This window comes from Aotus nancymaae, unplaced genomic scaffold (genome assembly GCF_030222135.1).
Source record: "Aotus nancymaae isolate 86718 unplaced genomic scaffold, 86718_ANA_hifiasm-v0.15.2.pri h1tg000003l, whole genome shotgun sequence".
In the NCBI taxonomy this organism is placed as follows: domain Eukaryota; kingdom Metazoa; phylum Chordata; class Mammalia; order Primates; family Aotidae; genus Aotus; species Aotus nancymaae.
In genome coordinates, this window is record NW_026988414.1 from 52,347,549 (window position 1) to 52,366,518 (window position 18,970).

General features: G+C 41.9%; 1 protein-coding gene across 5 annotated transcripts in view; it reads right to left on the bottom strand.

Moving 5' to 3' along the window:
* Nucleotides 1-18,970, bottom strand: part of LOC105715605 (alkaline ceramidase 2) — a 74,146-nt gene that overhangs the window by 24,132 nt on the left and 31,044 nt on the right. For 4 of the 5 annotated variants that reach the window (XM_064381189.1, XM_021675329.2, XM_021675326.2 and 1 more), the window contains exons 2-3: nt 6,292-6,406; nt 5,423-5,564 (exon numbers count right to left, since the gene is read on the bottom strand). In XM_064381189.1, the coding sequence (XP_064237259.1) occupies nt 5,423-5,564; nt 6,292-6,367 (218 nt within the window). In that variant the 5' untranslated portion in view covers nt 6,368-6,406. Of the gene's footprint in view, nt 1-5,422; nt 5,565-6,291; nt 6,407-8,066; nt 14,688-18,970 lie in introns of those variants that run through there. The other variant, XM_064381176.1, reaches the window with a different exon arrangement.

The following is an 18,970-nucleotide window of genomic DNA, read 5'->3' on the forward strand; positions in this document are numbered from 1 at the left end:
CACTACAGCCTGGGCAACAGAGTGTGACCCTGTCACAAAAAAAGAGGTGGGATTCAATTACCCTGTAATAGTTCCTTATTCTCATTTTTTTTCCTCAAAATAAAAATATCTAAAAAATATTAATAACCATCAACAGCTGAATGTCTTGAATAGTCTTAGGACAGTCTAGGCAAGATGAAAGAAAGTTTTTTTTTCTTTAAAACCAACATTTATATCCTATTGATATAATGAACATTAATAATTTCCCTATATAAAATATGTACAACTATTACATATCAATAAAAAATTCAGGCGGAGCACAACAGCTCATGCCTATAATCCCAGCACTTCGGGAGGCCAAGGTGGATGGATCACTTGAGGTCAGGAGTTCAAGACCAGCCTGGCCAACCTGGTGAAACCCCATCTCTACTAAAAATACAAATTAGTCGGGCATGGTAGCAAGTGGCTACTTGGGAAGCTACTTGGAAGCTGAGGCAGAAGAATCGCTTAAACCCAGGAGAAGAGGTTGCAGTGAGCCAAGATCACTCTACTGCACTCTAGACTGGGTGAAATAACAAGACTTCATTTCAAAAAAAAAAAACACACTAAGACATTCATAATAACCACCAGCACTTATTGAGTCTTCACTCTGTATAAGCCACTGTACTATATGTCTTATATAATTTTCCCATGTATTTCTGACCCCATGAGGAAGATACTTTTGTAATCTCTACTTTACAGACAAGCAAAATGGTGTCTCAGAACCTTTTTTTTTTAGTGAATTGTTATTCAAAGCCATGTTGTCTGATCCAAACTCAGCCACCACACTCTACGGTCTCTTCTCCAAAAATCTCACATTACAACTATTTTTAATGTGTGTTTAGAATATTCCAGCAAAGGCCAGAAGTGATGGCTGATACCTGTAATCTCAGCACTTTGGGAGGCCAAGGTGGGCAGATCACCGAGGTCGGGAGTTCAAGACCAGCCTGGCCAGCATGACAAAACCTCATCTCTACAAAAAATACAAAAATTAGCCACATGTGGTGGCACGTGCCTGTAATCCCAGCTACTCGGGAAGCTGAGGCAGGAGAATTGCTTGAACACGGGAGGCAGAGGTTGCAGAGTCAAGATTGTGCCATTGCACTCCAGCCTGGGCAATAAGAGCAAAACTCCATCTCAAAAAAAAAAAAAAAAAACCAAAAAGAATATTCCAGCAAAGTCTAGATCAAGGAAGGGAGGAAGGGAGGGAGAGAGGGAGGGAAGGAAGGGAGGGAAGAAAGGGAGGGAAGGAAGGGAGGGAAGGGAAAAAGAAAGAAAAGGAGATAAATGTTTACTATTTGGTAAGTTAGGCAGATAAACCAGAAATCCCTGATCTACAGAAATCCTAGTTTTGACATGATTTCTTTGGTCTGGTCTGCCACTTCTACTGCAGAGCTGCCACCTGTCCCACATCATGGACAGTGAAGTACATGCAAAGGGGCGTGGCCTTCTTGCCCTCCCTGATTACTGGAAAATTGAAGATGTACAAATAGAGTTGAAATCCTTATTTACTTTTCCCTTAACATGCACCTTTTATTTCTTTGCTCATTAAAAGTTTCAATGTCCATTCTCTCCATCAATTCGTATGCATATCTCAGAAATGCTAGGCAGAACTCTCCTCTCCATGCCCCAGGCAGTCAGGAGAGCTAACTTTGACTGAGCCCTCTCCATGATGCTTAGTATTGTGCTAAGTGCTCTACAGGATCGTCTCAAAGGTCCCAGAGATCAACAGTATTATTTACCCAATTTTACACATGAGGAAATAGGGTCAAGACAAGTCATACAGTTTGCAAATTGTAAAGCTAGGATTCAAACCCAGATTGTTTCCAAAGCCAGGGATATATGTACATATGGTACCCACTGCCTCCAAATGAGGACAGAGTGGCTATATTTTCATATCTTCCCCAGAGAAATGATGCAGGCTGCTGGTGATGAAAAAGTCCCAAACAGTCACAGACAACTCTGCCTCACAATATGTTTTCCTTTTTTTTTTTTTTTTCTATTTTTTAATAGGGTTTCACTGTGTTGCCCAGGTTGGGCTCAAACTCCTGGGCTCAGTTTCCTGAGTGGCTGGGACTACAGGCATGCACCACCACACCTGGCTCTGTTTTAATTATTAAAGTTGGCAAGCCTTGCCAGGTGCGGTGGCTCACGCCTGTAATCCCAGCACTTTGGGAGGCTGAGGTGGGTGGATCACAAGGTCAAGAGATGGAGGCCATCCTGGCCAGCATGGTGAAACCATGTCTGTACTAAAAATGCAAAAATTAGCTGGCCGTGATGGCGTACAGCTGTAGTCCCAGCTACTCGAGAGGCTGAGGCAGGAGAATTGCTTGAACCTGGGAGGTGGAGGTTGCAGTGAGCCAAGATCATGCCATTGCACTCCAGCCTGGGCAACAAGATAAAGAGAGAGAGAGAGAGAGAGAGAATAAGTAAGCTGATATGCTTTAACTACCAATGTCATCACCCTATTTTCTTCTTTCCTGCTCAAACAGCATGCCCCCTACCTCCAGGAACCAAGAAAAGAAAATAAAACAAGGTTTTCTATAATGAATGTATTAAAAACCGTCCCTTGGAATTTCAACCCAGGCCTCCAGAATGTCACAAACACAAAACCTTTATTCCTATTTCTTTAATATCTTACTCAGATTTCGGGACTTGAAAGGTAACATTTATGAGCAAAGTGGTTCCTCAGCTCTCAATCTAATGTACACCAGGTTTAGAGAAAGGATAGTTGTGACTGGTGGGTATGTTACAAAACGGGGAAAAGCCAAAAGGTAAATGGCTTGTTTTTCAGGCAGAGTCAAAAGGTGCCTATATGCAGAATCACCTCATGACCCTACCTGGTGCCCTCTACCTCCACCTGCATCCTTAACCCCTTCCTTGCCTCCAAAGGCTTCTCCTAAAGTTGAACAAGGAAACTGAACCGGACTGGAAACTGGAGACCGCATAAACCAACCTGGCCACGTTTGAAAGCATATTTTCCCTGCCGATTAGAAGGCCTCACCAAGATGGAGAACCACTTTTCATCTAAGACGAGGAACTTCTACTTGTAAACAGCTCTTTCTCTGTCTCTCACTCCCTTGCTCTCTTTCTCTCAATCTCTCTCCTCCTCCTCCCTGCCCCACCACCCATTTTACTCTCTCACATTCTCATTTTCTGATAAGTAACCTTCTTGAGGGTGCTTCTATCCGCCAATGGATACTCAGAGATAATACTATTCAATTCAAATCCTGCTTCTCAGGATGAGATTGTACAGCTAATCCAATCAAAGCATGTTTTCTCCCTATCTCATTTTAAAATAAATATTTAGTATTAAAAATTAGGCCATGGCCAAGCGCAGAGGCTCACGCCTATAATCCCAGCATTTTGGGAGGCCAAATAGGAAGACTACTTGAGCCCAGAAGTTTGAGACCAGCCTTGGCAACATGACAAGACCCTATCTCTATTAAAAAAAAAAAAAAAAAAAAATTAGGCCAGGTGCAGTGGTTCACATCTGTAGCCCCAGTACTTTGGGAAACTGAAATGGGCGGACTGCTTGAGCCCAGGAGTTCAAGACCAACCTGGGTAACATAACAAGACCTCTTCTGTATCAAAAATACAAAAATTAGGCAGACGTGGTGGCATGCACCTGTAGTCCCAGTTCCTGGGGAGGCTGAGGTAGGGGGAACCACCTGAGCCTGGGGAGGTTGAGGCTGCATTGAGCCAAGATCACTCCACTGCACACTAGCCTGAACACAGAATGAGACAAAAAAAGAAGGAAGGAAGGAAGGGAGGGAGGGAGGGAGGGAAAAAGAAAGAAAGAAAAAAAGAAAAAAAGATAAAGAAAGAAAGGGGGAGGGAAGGAAGGAAGGAAGGAAGAGAGAGGAAGGAAAAAAAAATCAACCAGTTCAGATGAAAGGTAAAAGCGGCTGTCCCTCTCTGCTGTAATTCCCAAGAATAGCCAATGGCTCTAATTAGGTGTCCTCACCTCCCAGGCAGTTTTGTGCTAATACAAAAACATACTGAGAAAGAGTTTAGTTCATTCATTCTAAAATTAGGATATCATACACACAATTATATAATGTGCCCCTTGCAGCCAGCATTTTTCATAGATGCTTCTCCATTTGCATCCACAGATAGCAGCCGTAGTCCTCAGCAGCTGCACAGCTCCTGTCCCTTTTCAAAGTGCCAGTTAAACTATAATGAATTATTTTCTTTTCCTGGTATAACTCTTCCATGGGCACATTTGCTTCATTAAATCTATAGTTTTAGACTATTTAGCCATAATAATACATATTTTGACAAAACAGTGTCCTACAGAGAATGTGGGTAATATGTTCTGGGAGCGTTTCTTCATTGAATCCACAGTTTTAGACTATTTGCTTCATTGAATCCATAGTTTTAGACTATTTAGCCATAACAATACATATTTTGACAAAACAGTGTCCTACAGAGAATGTGGGTAATGTGTTCTCGGAACATTTCTCATCTTTATTGGGCTGAATCTTCTCTGTGCCTTTAGATAGTAACAAACTTCACACACCTCAGAAAGACTTTCTCTGACCAAACTCTAAATCAGCACCCTAAGTCACCACTAAACCCTTATCAGCTTCACTTTTCATCACAGTACCCAACATATTCTAACATTATATTATTTACTTGTTTGTTTGTTGATTTGTAATCTCCCCAACTTCAATGTAAGCTCACTAGAGGAACACTCTGCTGTTTTGTTTACCATGATATTCCAGTGCCTAGAAAAATGCATAGTAAAATGTAAATGTTCAAAAATATTCACTGGATGGATAACTGTATAACCCTAACACAATGGCTATTAAAATGCATCCTTCCTGAAATTCTGGGTTTCCAGTTTGAACATATATACAGTATATAAGAGTGTGTGTGTGTGTGTGTGTGCATGCATGCACGCGTGCACGCGCATGTGAGTGCACACAGGTACACAGCTCTCATCGGAAGCAAAAAAAAGAAGCAACTTGAAAAATACAGTATCTATAGCTCCAAGAACCAGTTTATCAGTCTGGAGTCTACTTCAGATGTATAAAACTGGTGGAGTTGGATTTGTCTCAAGGAAATGTTGTAGCAGAAAATCAAAGAGTATCAAATCACCATTCAGTATGTTGCCCTGATTGAAAGTCTTTCCATTCTTGCTCATATCAAACAAGGACACTATTTGACTCTCTGTCCCCGATGTTATATCAGTTCTTCCCCAAGCATTAAAATTCCCTCTTTAATCTGCCAGTTTATTTATATTGTCAGATCATAAAAACAATCAGTAGATAGCGAACAAGTATATGGTAAGCTCATCACTAGGCTGAACTCAATCATGTGCTATTTTTCTTCATATATACATTGTTATATGGGGTACCACACCTAGTGGCAAATGCAAAAATGTTTAGTGCAAGCTTACCGGTCATTCCGAAAGATCTTTGGCAGATACCTTCTGGGGAACCACATGGCCAAAGCACACATCAGAACCCAAAGGATTGCAAGTTCATCAAGCATCTGACCCAGGAAACTAAGGGTTGCATGGAAGTAGACAGATCCAATTCCTAGAATCAATTACAACCAATATAAAAAGGTCACCACAGAAGAGACACAAATTCAATACACTGCTTAAGGACAGTCCTTTCACCAACAGCTATCACAGTCACCAGATCACTCTCTCTCTCGGAAAAAAGAAACTGAAGAAAGAAACTCACACCACCCAGGCATGCAAGCCTCAAGTCTAGAAAGAGGATTTCAACCAGGGCCCAAATATCAGCACATCAGAACTTCAACAGTTCCACACTTAAACACATTCTGTCTTCATCACAGAGCCTTTATGGGAAGTGGCAGTAAATAAAAGTCAACTTTCCCTCAGTGTAAAGAATTCCCAACCTGCCTGTGGGAGGAAATGGAAATGACACAAGTATTTCACAAAACAATGAGGGATCAAACATCTACATTTTTTTCTTCAATTTTAGTCCATTAGAAACCAGCCTCCCCAGAGTTCAATTGTTTCACGACTTTCTTCAGCCGCTCTCAGAAAACTGCACTGGCATTGCCCCAATAGCAACTACACAAATGAAGACTCAAATGCAGGCAAGTAATAGTAATGCCAACCTTGTTATCAAGCCTGAATTTAAGAGTCCTTTTGCCAGCAAGCAAGCAGAAAAAAAGTTTGCTAAGACCTCAGAGTGACTTTAGTTTACAAAACATTATGTTCAAAGGGGACCGGAAATGTGTGGAATTCCTTTTCCTCCCATTCAGTCCATGTTCCGAAACTACTCTACTTACCCACTACAACTAAAAGAGTCCATATTAAGTAGATGCCGCTGTTGAAGCATGTTGCATACTGACGAAACAAGCACATGCAGATGGGCGGTAAAATGAAAAACAAGACATTGCTGATCTGCAGGAAAAAATGTAAAACACAAAGATGAGTATAAAGTAAAAAGGGCAAAAAAATAAAGTGGCCTCTTTCAGGTATGTCCTTTCAAATTGGGATAAACGTGGCCATACATCTTGTTTCAGTTCTTGCATTTTTCTTTCTTTCTTTCTTTGTTCTTTGAGATGGGTCTCGCTCTGTCACCCAGGCTGGAAGGCTGACGTGCAGTGGTGCAATGTCAGCTCACTGCAACCTCCACCTCCTGAGTTCAAGCAATTCTCCTGCCTCAGCCTCCCGAGGAGCTGGGATTACAGGCACTCACCACCACACCTGGCTAATTTTTGCATTTTTAGTAGAGATGGGATTTCCCCATGTTGGCCAGGCTGGTCTCAAACTCCTGACCTCAAGTGATCCACCCACCTCAGCCCCTCAAAGTGCTGGGATTACAAGTGTGAGCCACCACACCCAGTCTCTTACACTTTTTTTTGACAACGGATGTAGAATCAGGAAAATTTAAAATTGTTAAATGACCATTTAAGGAGCTCCCTCCTGCTTCTTTGATCATAGGAGCAGCTATAAAAACACTGCAGTCTATGAAAGCTGCCCAAGCTCCTCTCTTGATTCAAAGAACCAATAATTGCAAGTTTAATTACGAAGCATTCTAATTTACTTGCACTTACTTTTTTCATAATTTTTTGTTTTTTTGAGACAGAGTCTTGCTCTGTCGCCAGGCTAGAGTGCAGTGGCGTGATCTCAGCTCACTGCAACCTCCACCTCCTGGGTTCAAGTGATTCACCTGCCTCAGCTTCCTGAGTAGCTGGGACTGTCATGTGCCATCAAGCCCAACTAATTTTTGTATTTTTGGAAGAGATGCAGTTTCACCATGTTGGTCAGGATGGTCTCGATCTCTTGACCTGGTGATCCGCCTTCCTTAGCCTCCCAAAGTGCTGGGATTACAGGTGTGAGCCATGGTGCGGGCCTTCATTATCTTTTTTTAAGAGACATGGTCTAGCTATGTTGTCCAGGCTGGGCTGAAGTGATCCTCCCATCAGAGCCTCCCAAGTAGGTAGGACTAGGGGCATGCCACCATGCCTGGCTGCATTTACTTACTTACTTACTTACTTACTTATTTATTTATTTATTTATTTATTTTTGAGACAGAGTTTCTTTCTTGTTGCCCAGGCTGCAGTTCAATGGCGCAGTCCCTCACGCTGCAACCTCTGCCTCCCAGGTTCAAGAGATTCTCCTGCCTCAGTCTCCTGAGTAGCTGGGACTACAGGCACTCACCACCACGCCCAGCTAATTTTTGTATTTTTAGTAGAGACTGGGTTTCTACTAACAACCATGTTGGCCAGGCTGGTCTCTAACTCCTGACCTCAGGTGAGCCACTCCTCAGCCTCCCAAAGTGCTGGGATTACAGGCGTGAGCCACCACGCCCACCTGCATTTACCTTTTTAAAAATAAGGTCTGTATTTTTTTTCTCTTTTTTTTGAGACGGAGTTTCGCTCTTGTTACCCAGGCTGGAGTGCAATGGCACGATCTCGGCTCACCGCAACCTCCGCCTCCTGGGTTCAAGCAATTCTCCTGCCTCAGCCTCCTGAGTAGCTGGGACTACAGGAGTGCGCCACCACGCCCAGCTAATTTTTTTGTACTTTTAGTAGATACGGGGTTTCACCATGCTGACCAGTATGGTCTCGATCTTTTGACCTCGTGATCCACCCGCCTCGGCCTCCCAAGGTGCTGGCATTATAGGCGTGAGCCACTGCGCCCAGCCATAAGGTCTGTATTAAACAATGGTTTAAAAAAAAAAATGTTTAATGAAGGCATAAAAAAGAGTAGACATTGTCCAGCTCCCAATCATCCTCCCCAGCCAGGCCAGCCTTTTCCCCTGGGCCTACAGGAAAAGAGGACTCTTTCTAGTATCTCCCTTAGGTGTCCTTTGACAGCTTTCTCATCCTAATCAAAACCTATTTTTAGGTAAAGATCATATTTGAAAGTTTCTTCCCAGCTTTAAAATGGTACCATTTTATCTCGTAGACTTTGGTGTGGATTTAAACCTCCGTGTTATGTCTCCATGGGCATTCAACTTTTTTAAATTTTTAATTATCTATCTTATTTAATGCAACGTATTCAAAATATTGTCATTTGAACATGTAATCACTATTAAATATCATTAATGAAATAGTTTGCTTTTTTTTTTCTGAGAGACTGGGTCTTACTCTGTCAAGTAGGCCAGAGTACAGTGGTGGGATCAGCTCCCTGCAGCCTCTAACTCCCAGGCTTAAGGGAGCCTCCAGCCTCAGCCTCTTGAATAGCTAGGATTATAGGCATGCACCACCATGCTGTGCACTCCTGGCCTCAAGCAATCCTCCTGCCTCAGACTCCCAAAGTGCTGGGATTATAGGCATGAGTCACTGTGCCTAGCCTACTTTACATTCTTTCGTTCACACCAAGGACTTGAAGAACAGTGTAAATTTCATGCTCCCAACAAGCCTCAGTTTGGGCTAGGCACATTTCCTGTGTTCAACAGCCAGCTACATGTGGCTAGTGACTGTCATATTGGATAGCATAACCCTAGAACCTCACCCCGAATTACTTTAACTCACTTTTTGTTTGGCTAATTTTGGGGTTGTTTGTTTCACAGACTCATAGCTTTTTTTTTCTGAACTTTTTAAAATTGAGGTAAAATTCACATACCATAAAACTGTTTTAAAGTATACAGTTCAGTGGCATTTAGTACATTCATAATGGGCAACCATCACCTCTATCTAGTTCCAAAAATGTATTCATCACCCTGAAAAGAAACGCTATTCTCATTAAGTAGTCACTCCTCATTTCTCCCTCCCTCGGCCCCTGGCAACCACCAATCTGCCTTTTGTCTCTGTGATTTTACCTATTCTAAATATGTCACGTAAGTGGAATCATACAATATATGATCTTTTGTATCTAGCTTATTTTTTCACTTACCGTAATGTCTTTAAGTTTCATCCATACTACAGCATATACTAGTACCTTATTCTTTTTTATGGCTGAATAACATTCCATTGTAAGGATATACTACATTTTGTTTATCCACTCATACATTAATGGTTGCTGGGTACTATGGCCTAAATGTGTCCCACCCACACACACAAAATTTATACGTTAAAACTTAATCATCAATGTGATAGTATCAGAATTTGCCATATAATAACATTTCAGTCAACGAAGAGCCACATATATGACAGTGGACCCATATTATAATGGAGCTTTTATGCCATATTTTTCCTGATACTTTTCCAAGTGTAGATATGCTTAGATACAAATATTTACTGTTGTGTTACAGGTGCCTACAGTGTCCAGTACAGTAACATGTTGTACAGGTTTATATCCTATGAGCAATAGGCCATACCATACGGCCTGGGTGTATACAAAGCTATACTATCTAGGTTTGTGTAAGTATGGTCTATAATGTTGTAGAATGACAAAATCTTCTGACAATACATTTCTTTTTTTTTTTTTTTTTGAGTCAGAGTCTTGCTCTGCCACCAGACTGAAGTGCAGTGGCACAATCTCGGATCACTACAACCTCCACCTCTCAGGTTCAAGCGATTCCCCTGCCTCAGCCTCCCCAGTAGCTGGGACTACAGGCGCATACCACTATACCCGGCTAATTTTTTATATTTTAGTAGAGACAGGGTTTCACCATGTTGGCCAGGATGGTCTCGATCTCCTGACCTCGTGATCCATCCATCTCCGCCTCCCAAAGCGCAGAGATATAGGCGTGAGCCACCACACCCGGCCCTATACATTTCTCAGAATATATCCCCAACACACGACTATATTAAGAGGTGGGGCCTTTGGAGGCGTTAAATTGGATGAGCGCTATCATAACAGAGGTGTGAGGGAGGTGTTCACCCTTCCCACAGTGTGAGGGTGTAGCATGTACTCCGTCTTTGAAGCAGGGAGCCCTCACCAGATCCCAAACCTGCTGGCACCTCGACCTTGGATTTTCCAGCCTCTATAACTGTAAGAAATGAATTTCCGTTATTATAAAATACCCAGTCTAAGGTCTTTTCTTATAGTAGCATGAACGGACTCAGGCACTGGCTGGTGTACTAATTCCATTTTAACGTTTTGAGGAACCACCAAACTTTTTCCACAGCAGTGTTGTTATATTCCCATCAGCAATGAACAGTGTTCCAATTTCTCACATCCTTGCCAACACTTGTTATATTCTCTTTTTTGTTTTTAAATTAAGGCCATTTTAGAAAATATGAAGTGGTAGAAACATTCAGCTTTTAAGTCTCATCTCTGATTGTGGAGTGAGAGGAGGACTGAGCACACAGAGGAAGTATGTCGAATGTGAAGATGATGGCTAAGTCTACACGAGTAACACCCATGGGGATGGGGTAGGAGGGGTCCCGGACTAAACACAAACAAAAACCACATTCAGAAATAGGTGGATAGGGAAGATGAAGCCTGCAAAGCGAAGGGCACAGGGCTTTCAGAAGAAAAGAATGGTCACTCAAGTTGGACAATACAGAATGGTCACTTAGAGGATGTCTCAAAAAACCATGATGGTGGGCACCTGAACTGAACTGAAGCGGGCAGGGCTGAAGAGCTTTCCCAGACATAAGAAATCACACTGGTACACAACTAAATAGAATGTTTGCTTCAGCAAAGCTCAGAGCTTGAGGCATAAGGCAAGTAAGGGCTGGCAACTTCAGGGACCAACGCCTGCCTCTGCCACCATCTGGGGAGGAGAGGAGCTAAGCATGACACTCTTTTTAGAAAGGGGAGAAAGATGGGTGGGAGAGAAATGCAAGTCAAAGGAGGAGCACAAGATCCTTGGTCAGGGGCAGAATGGGAGCAGAGCTATTGCCTTTGGTTAAAATCCAGGTCTAAAACACCTAAGTGAGGCTGTATCATTATGGAGAAAGGGGTACCTTTTTCTAGCTGGTTCACTTTGTTTTTGTTTTGTTTTGCTTTGAGACAGAGTCTCACTCTGTCACTTGCCCAGGCTGGAGTGCAGTGGCACAATCTCGGCTCACTGTAACCTCTGCCTCCCAGGTTCAAGTGATTCTCCTGCCTCGGTCTCATGATTAGCTTGGATTACAGGCACCCACCAAAACCAGCTAATTTTTGTATTTTTAGTAGAGACGAGGTTTCACCACATTGGCCAGGCTGGTCTTTAACTCCTGACCTCAAGTGATCCACCCGCCTCAGCCTCTAAAAGTGCCGGAATTACAGGTGTGAGCCACCACACTCAGCCTTTAGTTGGTTCACTTTGTTGAAGATCTTTCTCTCTTTCCCACATAGGAGTCCTATGACCTTGGGTAAGAATACGGAAAAATTGTCTGAGATGTCACAGGTGGTATATAGTCTCCAATCTGATAAATGTGGCCAATTTTTCCTAGATTAATGAAAAAGAAAAGAAATATGGTCAGTTTTCATTTATCAAGAAGCAGGTACGAAAGAAGAATCAGGATAAGTGTCTAAGTACTGTATAAGCAGTAGGTGTTTGGGGTTTTTTTTTTTTTGAGACAGAGTTTTGCTCTTGTTGCTCAGACTGGAGTGCAATGGCACAATCTTGGCTAACTACAACCTCCACCTCCCGGGTTCAAGCAATTCTCCTGCCTCAGCCTCCCAAGTAGCTGTGACTACAGGCATGCACCACCAGGTCCAGCTAATTTTTTCTATTTTTTTAGTAAAGATGGGGTTTCACCATGTTGGTAAGGCTTGTCTGGAACTGCTGACCTCAGGTGATCCATTCTCCTCGGCCAATTACAGGCATAAGCCACCGAGCCTGGCCAGTAGTAGGCTTTTGTTCATTGTTATGATCAAAGCCCTTAACTTTTTTTTTAATTACACTTTACGTTCTGGGATACATGTGCAGAACATGCAGGTTTGTTACACAGGTATACATGTGCCATAGTGGTTTGCTGCACCCATCAACCCATCATCTACATTAGGTATTTCTCCTAATGCTATCCCTCCCCTGGCCCCCCATCCCCTTCAGGTCCCAGTGGGTGATGTTCCCCTCCCTGTGTCCATGTGTTCTCCTTGCTCAACTCCCACCTATGAGTGAGAACATGCAGTGTTTGGTTTTCTGTTCCTGTGTTAGCTTACTGAGAATGATGGTTTCCAGCTTCATTCATTTCCCTGCAAAGGACAGGGACTCATCCCTTTTTATGGCTGCATAGCATTCCATGCTGTATATGTGCCACATTTTCTTTATCCAGTCTATCACTGATGGGCATTTAGGTTGGTTCCAAGTCTTTGCTATTGTGAACAGTGCTGCAATAAACATACAGGTGCATGTGTCTTTATAATAGAGTGATTTACAATCCTTTGGGTTTGTAATGGGATTGCTGGGTCAAATGGTATTTCTGGTTCTAGATCCTTGAGGAATCAGCATACAGTCTTCCACAATGGTTTAACTAATTTACACTCCCAAAAGTGTAAAAGTGTTCCTATTTCTCCACATCCTCTCCAGTATCTGTTGTCTCTTGACTTTTTAATGATTGCCATTCTAACTGGCGTGAGATGGTGTCTCATTGTTGTTTTGATTTGCATTTCTCTAATGACAGTGATGATGAGCTTTTTTCCATATGTTTGTTGGCTGCATAAATATCTTCTTTTGAGAAGTGTCTGTTCATATCCTTCACCCACTTTCTGATGGGGTTGTTTTTTTCTTGTAAATTTGTTTAAGTTCCTTGTAGATTCCGGATATTAGCCCTTTGTTAGATGGACAGATTGCAAAAGTTTTCTCCCATTCTATAGGTTACCTGTTCACTCTGATGACAGTTTCTTTTGTTGTGCAGAAGCTCTTTAGTTTAATTAGATCTCATTTGTCAATTTTGGCTTTTGTTGCCATTGCTTTTGGTGTTTTAGTCATGAGGTCTTTGCCCAGGTCTATGTCCTGAATGGTATTGTGTAGGTTTTCTTCTAGGGTTTTATGGCTTTAGGTCTTACATTTAAGTCTTTTTTTTTTTTTTTTTTTTTTTGAGATGGAGTCTTGCTCTGTCACCAGGCTGGAATGCAGTGGTGTGATCACTCCTCACTGCACACTCCACCTCCCAGGCTCAAGCGATTCTCCAGCCTCAGCCACCTGAGTAGCTAGGACTACAAGTGTGTGTCACCACACCCTGCTAATTTTTTTTGTATTTTTAGTAGAGATGGGGTCTCCCCATGTTGGCCAGGATGATCTTGATCTCTTGACCTCATGATCCACCTGCCTCAGTCTCCCAAAGTGCTGGGATTACAAGCGTGAGCCACTGTGCCCAGCCACACACTTAAGTCTTTAATCCATCTTGAGATAATTTTTGTGTAAAGTGTAAGGAAGGGGTCTGGTATCAGTTTACTGTATATGGCTGGCCAGTTTTCCCAACACCACTTAGTAAATAGGGAATCCTTTCCTCATTGCTTATTTTTGTCAGGTTTTTCAAAGATCAGATGGTTGTAGACGTGTGGCATTATTTCTGAGGGCTCTGTTCTGTTTCATTGGTCTACATATCTGTTTTGGTGCCAGTATTGTGCTATTTTGATTACTGTAGCCTTGTAGTATAGTTTGAAATCAAGTAGTGTGATGCCTCCAGCTTTGCTCTTTTTGCTTAGGATTGTTTTGGCTATACGAGCTCTTTTTCGGTTCCATATGAAATTTAAAGTAGTTTTTTCTAATTCTGTGAAGAAAGTCAATGGTAGCTTCATGGGGATAGCACTGAATCTATAAATTACTTTGGGCAGTATGGCCATTTTCACAATATTGATTCTTCCTATCCATGAATGTTTTTCCATCTTTTTGTGTCCTCTCTTACTTCCTTTAGCAGTGGTTTGTAGTTCTCTTTGAAGAGGTCCTTCACATCCCTTGTAAATTGTATTCCCAGGTATTTTATTCTCTTTGTAGCAATTGTGAATGGGAGTTCATTCATGATTTGGCTCTCTGTCTATTACTGGTGTATAGGAATGCTTGTGATCTTTGCACACTGATTTTGTACCCTGAGACTTTGCTGAAGTTGCTTATCAGCTTAAGGAGTTTTTAGGCTGAGATGATGGGGTTTTCTAAATATACAATCATGTCATCTGCAAACTGAGACAATTTGACTTAACTTTCTGGAATCATTTAAAGAATCAAAGATCCTTATGAGGGACTTTTTAATAAGGATCATTTTAAGAAGGATCTTAAAAACCATCCCTTAGTCCAGGCACGGTGGCTCATGCCTGTAATCCCAGCACTTTGGGAGGCTGAGGTGGGTGGATCACCTGAGGTCAGAAGTTCGAGACCACCCTGGCCAACATGGTGAAACCCTGTCTCTACTAAAAATACAAAAAAAAATTAGTTGGGCACCTGTAATCCCAGCTACTGGAAAGGCTGAGGCAGGAAAATCACTTGAACCGGGGAGGCAGAGGTGCAGTGAGCTGAGATCGCACCACTGCACTCCAGCCTGGGCGACAAGAGTGAAACTCTGTCTCAATAAAATAAAATAAAATAAAAACTATCCCTTGCTTTACAAAGGGATATAGCTGACAGCACTGAAAAGCTCCAAGGCTGGCTAAAGTCAGAGAGCCAATTTCCACAGCGCTGGGCTCCTTCCACTGCCCCCAGCTGATTTTCAACCCCAATCCGTCCAACCACATTCTGACCTCCTTGGCTTAACTCCTCCATTAGCATCTAAAAATTGTGAATCGCATCACCACTGTGCATCACACACTGTGCACATATGACCAGTTTCTTGGCTTTAACGTAAACATGGCTTTCCTCTTGTTAAACATAGAAATAAAAGGAAGAAAAGGAGATGAATGGGGAGAGGCAGGAGATGAAGGGGGGTCAAGTAAGTGAAGAAAGAGGAGAAGAAAAATAGAATTGTTATACCCTAGATAACTTAAAACCTGATCTTTCTTTCTTCATATACATGAATGTATTCTTGTAAAAAAGGAATAAAGTTTCCTTTCTAGCTTCTTCCCCAGTGATAACCACTGTTCTCATTTTCTTCACATTTACATGAATAGGTACATATATGTCACATATTGTAACATTCCCATTGTACAGCTTCCTTTTCTCCTTCAACAATATGCCCTGCGAACCTTTTCATCATAGATAATATAGATTTAGCTCACTTCCTGTAAGTGAGGCAGATGGCAGCAGTTTAGCCGTTTTCCAGTGGAAGGAGCATCAATTTACAGTCCCAATTATAATGTTGAGAAATACAATACATTGTGATTTTTACCACAAAGGATCTTTAGTGCCTTGAGTCCTCTCGATCTAACTTGCTTCTACTAAGTGCAACTATCTACTGCCAAGCTGTCCCCTAACACTTTCTTGGGTTATATTTCCACCAGCAATGCATACACTAATCACTTTTAAATGTATTTATATATTATTTACAAAGGCATAAAGTCATATATAATACCTACAGCAAAATTATGATATGTCAAACATTTTCTTTTTTAAAAAATTTATTATTATTATTATTATTTTTTTTTTTAGATGGAGTCTCACTCTGTCGCCCAGGCTGGAGTGCAGTGGCACAATCTTGGCTAACTGCAACATCTGCCTCCCAGGTTCAAGCAATTCTCCTGATTCAGCCTCCCCTTAAGTAGCTGGAACTATAGGCGAATGCCACCAGGCCCATCTACTTTTTTGTATTTTTTTAGTAGAGATGGGGTTTCACCACGTTGGCCAGGCTGGTCTCAAACTCCTGACGTCAAGTGATCAGCCCATCTTGGCCTCTCAAAGTGCTGGGATTACAGGCATGAGTCACTGCACCTGGCCCAAACATTTTCTTTAAATGTGCATATTAGAAGCACCACTTAGGAGCACTATTTTGCCATATGCCCCCAAATAATACTGAAATTACATTATTGCTTCTGCCTACGCCATCTACCAAGGCTGGCTGGCCCCCACTGTACCTTTTAAAGACATCAATATACAGAAAGGAAAAGAACAAATTAGTAGGAGACTGTCCCCAAGACAAAAAGATGAAGGAACACCAAAAGAAATGTAAAAAAGCAAATCAGTCATGGTTTAAAAATGGACTCATGGCTCCATCTCTACTGAGAAATAAACTTCCTCTCAAAATTTTATGGGTCACAGAAATTGTAGTATAGTTCAGTCAAGGGATATATTTTAAAGCCTATTGTTAGATTATAGCACACTCACAGCTCACTGCAGCCTCGATCTAAGCCTCCTGAGTAACTGAGACCATAGGCATGTGCCATCATGTCCAGCTAATTTTTGCACTTTTTGTAGCGACAGGGTTTCACCATGTGGCTCAGCCTGGTCTCAAGTGATCTGCCAGACTCAGCCTCCCAAGGTACTAGGATTAGAGGCGTGAGCCACTGCGCCTAGCCCACGGTTTTTAAAAATGTATTAATTATTTCCTTAGAAAGTTCCTCATTCTATAAATTTCCACAAAACATTTGCTACAAAATAATCTCATGAACATACTGCTGTCTCATCCTGATACATCTGAATATGCACTTTCCAGTCAGAGGGTAAATAAAGACAAAACAACAGGCTATACTTATTCTGGACACCAGGTTCATAAACAGATAAGGACTTTTACACTGGCTGAGTGGATTGCCTGTGCATCTTAATTGTGTGCTGATTCCTAACTACCCATTCCATTGTTTAACTTCTGCCCCTGGGATGACCAACTGTCCTGGTTTGCCTGGGACTGAGAAGGCTTCCAGGGCATGGGACTTTCAGTATTAAAATCAGAAAAGTCTCAGGCAAAAACCCAGGATGAGTTTGGCCAACCCTATTCAGAAGCCTTCTTGCAAAAACCACCACCCTATCCTCCTGGCCCGCCTCAGCCTCCCAAAGCGCTGGGATTACAGGCGTGAGCCACCATGCCCAGCCTTATACATGCATATTTTATATGCAGACACAGATATATGTGCTTTTTACATGCCTAGAAAATATCTAGAAAGATGCAGAATGGTATTTTTCACTTTATAACTTAGATACTCAAAATTTTTTGCCATGATCATATTACTTTTACAATAAACAGCCTTTTTTTTTTTTTTTTTTTTTTTTTTGAGACAGAGTCCTGCTCTGTTGCCAGGCTAGAATGCAGTGATGCAATCTCGGCTCACTGCACCCTCCGCCTCCTGGGTTCAAGCGATTCTCCTGCCTCAGTCTCCCGAGTAGCTGCGACTACAGGCGCGTGCCACCATGCCCAGCTAATTTTTGTCTTCTTAGTAGAGACATGGTTTCACCATGTTGGCCAGGATGATCTCAATCTCCTGACCTCTTGATCTGCCAGCCATGACCTCCGAAAGTGCTGGGATTACAGGCGTGAGCCACCACCCCCAGCCGAAATAAACAGCATTTTTAAAAACTACTTTAAGTAAACTTTTTTCATATCAAACGTTATGAGTTTTATTTTAAAGATAAAATGGTGCCAACACAGGGTTTTAAGTTAAGGAATGACTAAATAATAAATATCTATTCTATGCCAAATAGATAAATCTAAGTTAGTTACAGTGGCATTTATATCTTCAAGACAACTCTCTTGGTAGAGTCAAATGGACCAAGTTCTGACTTCAGCTGTGCTATGCTCTTGACCACAGTGAGTAACATAAACTCTCTAGGCCCCAATTTCTACCTTTATCAAATGGGTATAATAAATAGCACCCACTGTCTAGGGTGAGTATAGAGTACCCAGCAGAGCTTCAACACATAGCAAATAAGTAATGGTAGCCAGTAGCATCTGAAGTTGTAGTAGTGATGTGCTACCCCTAAGACCCATTAAGAAGGTTCTAGATCCCTCTCCCCGTCTTCTCCTGATTTAACATTGTCAATTCCTCCAACTTTTTCTATGATTATTAGTTTCCTATGAACTGAATAGTTAGACCTGTTGCCTTATTATGAAGACTTAAGAGGATATTTATCACTATGTAATAGTTCAGTCTTTTAAACCCAGGAGTAAGATAAGCATCAGAATATAAGTAGTACATAAGAACAGAGGAGAAGTCCAGGCATGGTGCTTCACGCCCGTAATCCCAGCACTTTGGGAGGCTGAGCTGGGAGAATCACTTGATCCCGGGAGGTGGAGGTGGCAGTGAGCTAAGATAGCACCACAGCAGCCTAGGACAGACCAAGACTGTCTCAATAATCATCATAATAATAATTTAAAAAATAAGAACAGAGGGGAAGAAACGTTTTTTGCTAAATTATTTGGACCTACACTCAACAAAGGTAGGCAGTGAACTTATTCTCTGAGACCTTATGTGCTCTGCTTTGCCAGAGAAAATTTTGTGGTTTAAGAGTATTCCAAGGAATAAAGTTTGTCAGATGGGCCAGCTGGGCTAATCAGCTAGACATTGCAGTTGAAGATCAACAGTTCATTTCTGAAAAAGACTTTAGCACTCACTACATAGAATAACAGCTCCAATGGGACTGGATTAAAAGTAAAAACAAACTCTCCCTTTTATCCAGGACTATGGGGCTTTTCAAGGCAGACTCAGAGAAACCATACACTACCTTTTTTGGCCAAAATAACCAAGCCAGACCCTCTCTGCAGACCTTAGACTCCACAGATAATAACCTTGTTAAGTATGTGAGAACCTGTCACCAAGCTGTCATTTCTTCTTGAACTCTAG